This window comes from Rhinoderma darwinii, chromosome 2 (genome assembly GCF_050947455.1).
Source record: "Rhinoderma darwinii isolate aRhiDar2 chromosome 2, aRhiDar2.hap1, whole genome shotgun sequence".
NCBI classification, from domain to species: Eukaryota; Metazoa; Chordata; class Amphibia; order Anura; family Rhinodermatidae; genus Rhinoderma; species Rhinoderma darwinii.
This window is the reverse complement of record NC_134688.1, coordinates 138,426,372-138,431,991: the sequence shown is the minus strand read 5'-3', so window position 1 is coordinate 138,431,991 and position 5,620 is coordinate 138,426,372. Positions and strand designations below refer to the sequence as shown.

Genomic DNA, 5,620 nt, shown 5'->3' with positions numbered 1-5,620 from the left:
TAGGAGGGAGGTCTGTGCTGTGCAGCAACTCCAGCTCTATAATCAGTTTCTGATGCACAGCAGATATCAGCAGGTGAGACTTAGTTATCCAGTTCTTTTATATTTCATATTGCAGCAGAGCTTCATTTGTCATGTCACTATTTCATTAGTGCACAGCGGTAACTCATCAGATTAAGATAATACTGTAGGTTTATCTACAGTACTAAGGAAAAGCAGAGAGAAAACATCATTATATAGAAGAACCACAAAACTCAGCACTGCTATATCTGTCTGTCTGTCTATCTATCTATCTATATCTATCCATATATATATATATATATATATATATATATATATATATATATATATATGTGTGTGCGTGTATAGTATAGCAGAGCTGAGTCTGTGCCATGATATTACAATGTGTTTTTTATTTATTTATTTATACTAGGACTATCCATCAATTGCATTTGAACAATACTTTATAAAAAATAAATTATATATATATATATATATATATATATATACATAGCACAACATATGTGTGTGTGTGTGTATATATATATATATATATATATTATTTTCTTTAATTCTACTTATACTTTTCATTAGTCTCTGTACACTTTCTCCTTGCTTTGCATGGTGTGGTCCATGGTCTGGTCAGGAATAGTCCATCCCTTCTCAGTGCTTTGTTAATTGACTCATCTGTGGCTATTGGCTGAGGCTGCCCAGAGATTTGCATGAGCGGAGAGGGAGTGTCTGTGTCTTTAACACCAGGAACTAAATGACTGCAGTTTCATTGGGATTAAACTACCAAGGGAATGAAAGGATCACACAGCACACAGGAGGACTGAGCTGGCTTCTAAAGCCTTTTAACCTGGATATGGGGCAACAAGCCAGCCCAACCAGCAGCAGTCTAAGCCATGTACAGGTAGGTGATCTGACCGCACAGATGCTGTGCAACTAGTAGTTTTAGCAATGTTTGAATAGCTCTGTGTAATTTCTAATCCTAAAGTGTAAAGTGCGCAGCCATGTGAAGTTTGTAGGATATTGTGTTGTAATAGAAAAAAAAATGTGGGATTTGTGATACAGAATAAATAGATATGATACAAGAGTGAAAAAGATTACATTAATGTTATATTTATGTGCGTGTGTGTGTGTGTATGTATATATATATATTAGTACATGTTTAATTGTATCGGAACTACTATTGTATAACAGCATCATGCAACCTGCATACATATAACAAATAGAAATGCACTTATTATTATTATTTATTATTGTGTCAGTATTTGTAAACATGTGTGTTTTTCATTTCAGCACTTTTTGTTCCTGTGGCTAATTGTTCCCTTGACTGGACCCACAATTAGTTCAGCGAGTTACAACACAGCTACTGAATTGCTATACATGCTGCACGAAGGATTACCCAAGGGGATTCTCATTGGAAACATTGTGCGTGATCTGCAGCTGGGTCTCCTTACTGACCCCCCTCTTTCATTCAGCCTGGCATCTAAAGGGCTAAGTGGGAAGTATGTGACACTTGATAACAGCACGGGGGAGCTGTACACATCAGCAGAGGAGTTGGACAGAGAAGTTCTTTGCCCACAGAACTCTGGTGTTCAGGACTGTGTCCTCCTTCTTGATATTATCATTTTGCCACAGGAATATTTCAGGCTCATCAAAGTAAAGATTGCCATCGTTGACGTAAATGATAATGCTCCTGTGTTTCCAGTGGCACAGATTTATATTTCTGTCCCAGAGAATTCTCCTGTTAACACCAGGCTGGTTATAGAGCATCCTGCTTATGACCCTGATGGAGGACTGAATGGGGTCCAGACCTACAGGTTAGTGGACTACTACGGTGTTTTTACTTTAGATGTGGAAGAGAATGAGAGCGGGGAAAGAACACCTTACCTTATAATAATGGGGACCCTGGACAGAGAGGTGAAATCTGAGTACAAAACTATAATTATTGCTGAAGATGGTGGCAACCCACCCCTGGTAGGATCTGCCACGCTTTCTATTCTCATTAGTGATGTCAATGATAATTGTCCACAGTTCAGTGAATCTACAATTAATGTGACTATTCCTGGAAACTCAAGTATTGGGACGAAGGTAACCTCAGTGCAAGCAGTGGATGTGGATCTAGGTAATAATGCAATAATTACGTATGTCTTCAGTGAACGTGTACCACAGTCCTCAAAAGAACTTTTCTACTTGGATGAAAATACTGGAGTAATAAAGCTTTTCAAAAAGGTTGACGGCAATACCGTTCAACAACATAAATTAACTATACTCGCCAATGGCCCGGGCTGCATCCCAGCTGTTATCACTGTGTTTGTTTCCATTATTAAAGTTGCACTCCGACTGCCTGAGGTTGTACCTCGCTATATTGCAAATGAAGAAAATGGTATTGTCTATCTGAAAGAATTAGAACCTATTAATTCTCCCATTGCATTTTTTACTATCAAAGATCCTGATGGCAAATATAAGGTGAATTGTTATTTAGAAGGAGAAGGACCGTTTCGACTGACTGCATACAAAACCTATACAAATGAATATTTGCTTGAAACTATAAATACTTTAGATTATGAAGTGAAGCGAATATATAATATTTCAGTGGTTGCACTAAGTTTGGATGGCTCTAAAGTAAGGAAACCGATACAAGTGTACGTTTTGGATGAGAATGACAATGCCCCTGTTTTCACACAACCTACCATAGAAGTTACAATTGAAGAAAACAACCAAGCTAATGCTTTTTTGGCTAAATTGCATGCTACTGATGCTGACAGTGCAGAAAGAGGTCAAGTTTCATACTTTTTGGGATCTGATGCACCTGCTTATTTTTCTCTTGATAAGCAAACAGGAATTCTTACAGTAACAACTAGGCTAGATCGAGAGGAAAAAGAGAAATACAGGTTCACTGTTAAAGCAAGAGATTCTGGCCGACCTCCAAGAGAGTCAGTAGCCACTGTTCATATTACAGTTCTAGACAAAAACGACAACAGCCCTCGTTTCATCAGTAAAGATTTTAGTTTTTTTGTTCCTGAGAACTTTCCAGGCTTCGGTGAAATTGGAGTAATTAGCGTCACAGATGCTGACTCTGGACAGAATGGCTGGATAGCCCTTTCTATAGTGAATGGAAGTGACCTTTTTGTCATTGACACTGGCAAAGGACTCCTAAGAGCAAAGGTATCACTGGATAGGGAACAACAGAGTTCTTATACTCTTTGGGTCGAAGCTACTGATGGTGGTGACCCTACCTTGTCTTCAACAGCTAAAATAACCATATTGCTTCTGGATGTTAATGACAACCCCCCACTGGTCTTATTCCCACAGTCCAATATGTCATATCTCCTTGTCCTTCCTTCAACTCTGCCTGGTTCTCCTGTTACTGAAGTGTATGCTGTTGATAAGGACACGGGGATGAACGCAGTCATAGCATACAGTATTATAGGAAGGAGGGGGCCTAGACCTGAATCTTTTAGGATAAATTCCAAAACAGGAAACATAACCTTAGAAGAAGTCCTAATGAGGGATGACTATGGTTTATATAGATTATTAGTGAAAGTAACGGACCATGGTTATCCCGAACCTCTTTTCTCCACAGTTATGGTCAATTTGTTTGTCAATGATACTGTAAGCAATGAGAGCTACATTGAGAGCTTGCTAAGGAAAGATTCTGATATTAATATAGAAGAGAAGGAACCACAAATAGCAATTCAACCTACTCATAAAAAGATTGAAGGCGATTCTTGTGTCCCTACACTGGTCACTCTGTCAATATTCTGTTTGGGCTCTGTCATTGTGGTCACTCTAATGGCAATGTATATCTGCTTGAGAAAAGGGAAGAAAGATCACAGGATAAATGAGAGTCTAGAAGTTCAAATCCCACTAAATGGCAAAATGGACTTCCATTTACTTGATAAAAAGCCAATTGAGATTTCCAATATTTAAAATGTTTTTTTTTTCCTGATCAATAATTTTTGAGGATGGGAAAATACAAATAACACAATGTGTTGGTAATGGTTATCATGAAGGACCACTAATTTATACCTTATAATAATATATATGTAAATATCTCTTTACAGCTTTTTTAATTAAAGCAACAAATCTTGTAAAGATTTTTATACATAATCCATACAGCGCTACTACTTACTGAAGTCATGATCTATTTGATACCAATGTACAACATATATCACACAAATGCGAAAGCCGAATGCATCTAAGTAGTCATTTGTAAGATGTTGGTTAGTTGTTTGTTGAACTGTTAGCCAGCAGGGGCCCACAACTATTGTCAAATAAAGGTATATATTTTTAATGTTTTATTGTCCTATACCATTTGCATAAAGTAAATGTAAACCTTCTATATTTATATGAAAATGTAAAAAAGAGAGACATTTGATACACTGAATGTATGTTGTTGTACCTCAAGATGTAGGAGATTTAAAAAGGGATTAACAAGAAGTGCAATTCATTTTCAAGCAAAGCTTCAATACACACGATGCAAAGAGTTATGTAACTATGACTATGCCGGTTGCATTTGTGAGAGGTTTATTATTCTCTGTGTTTAGTTTGTGTGTGTGATTATATCATCCACAGTATTTGGATAATTTTTTTTTAAGGTCGGTATATGCACTTATTTGACAATCCTAACACACAATTCTTGTCTCTGTGAATTTTCACTTTTATATTAACAAAGGATTTCTCTGTTTATAGGTCATTCTAAATGTCTAAATAAGCTAGATTGATTTCCCACTGTTGAGATTGCATTCCGCACTATATACATTTTGGGTTGGAGATCTAGTACAGTGATGTATTCTTTATTTATTTATTCATTCATTCTCTTTTAACTGTATCCTTTTTATTTATTTTAATTTTTTTTGTTCTGCTTGGATGGTATTCAAACAACTTTTAAGGGCAGTGGCAGATTTAGAAATACCTTTTTTGGTATGGTCTAATATTTATTTGCTAAGGATTGTTAAACATTAGAATCCCTATACTCTACTCGGATCGTCAGACTCTGATCTAACTAAAATTCATTTTATTTGTGATTATTAAGTCTGTTTCTCAAGACGTCAAATGTAAGCACTGAATGTCCCATGTGATATTACATTGTAAATAGCAAGACAAATGCAAGTGTTCTTTTTTGGAAAAAACAATACACAAAGAAAAAAAAATATCAATGGATTACAGCATCATGTCTGTTCTGTACCAAAACTGTTTATATGTCTTTTAAATTAAAGCTATATTTTCATAACATTATTCTCTCTTTTGTGTTTTAAAATGTATATTCTTTTGTATGTATTTTCTTTTTTTTGTGCTGTGGTTAAGCCCTTTTAAGGTTACGATCTATATATTTGATGACCACTGTTAATAGCACATGGCAGCTCAATGAACCAGGTGGTCATGGTGCCAACTTGATCCTAAAATGTTTAGCTCTTATATGTGTTAGGCCCCATGCACACGACCGCAAAACCGCAGACCGTACTACAGTCTGCGGTTTTATGGACCCATTCGGTTCTGTTGGCCGCGGACACCTTTCCGTAGCTCTATGGATGGGTGTTCGTGCCGTAGAACCATGCCGGGAATTATGGTGCATGTCCTATTTTTCGTATTTTACTGGCCGTGCTCCCATACG

General features: G+C 36.7%; 1 protein-coding gene across 1 annotated transcript; it reads left to right on the top strand.

Moving 5' to 3' along the window:
• The first annotated feature begins 707 nt into the window (after nt 1-707).
• Nucleotides 708-5,199, top strand: PCDH20 (protocadherin 20). The gene is made up of 2 exons (XM_075850248.1): nt 708-910; nt 1,300-5,199. Exons 1-2 carry the CDS (start codon nt 764-766, stop codon nt 3,934-3,936), a joined length of 2,784 nt encoding a protein of 927 aa, XP_075706363.1. The 5' UTR covers nt 708-763; the 3' UTR covers nt 3,937-5,199.
• Nucleotides 5,200-5,620: the final 421 nt, after the last annotated feature.

Excerpts from the sequence above, each read along its gene's own strand:
- PCDH20 (XM_075850248.1), top strand. The coding sequence starts at position 764 with ATGACTGCAGTTTCATTGGGATTAAACTACCAAGGGAATGAAAGGATC. Across the intron at positions 911-1,299 it reads GCAGTCTAAGCCATGTACAG|CACTTTTTGTTCCTGTGGCT; the intron begins GTAGGTGATCTG and ends TTTTCATTTCAG.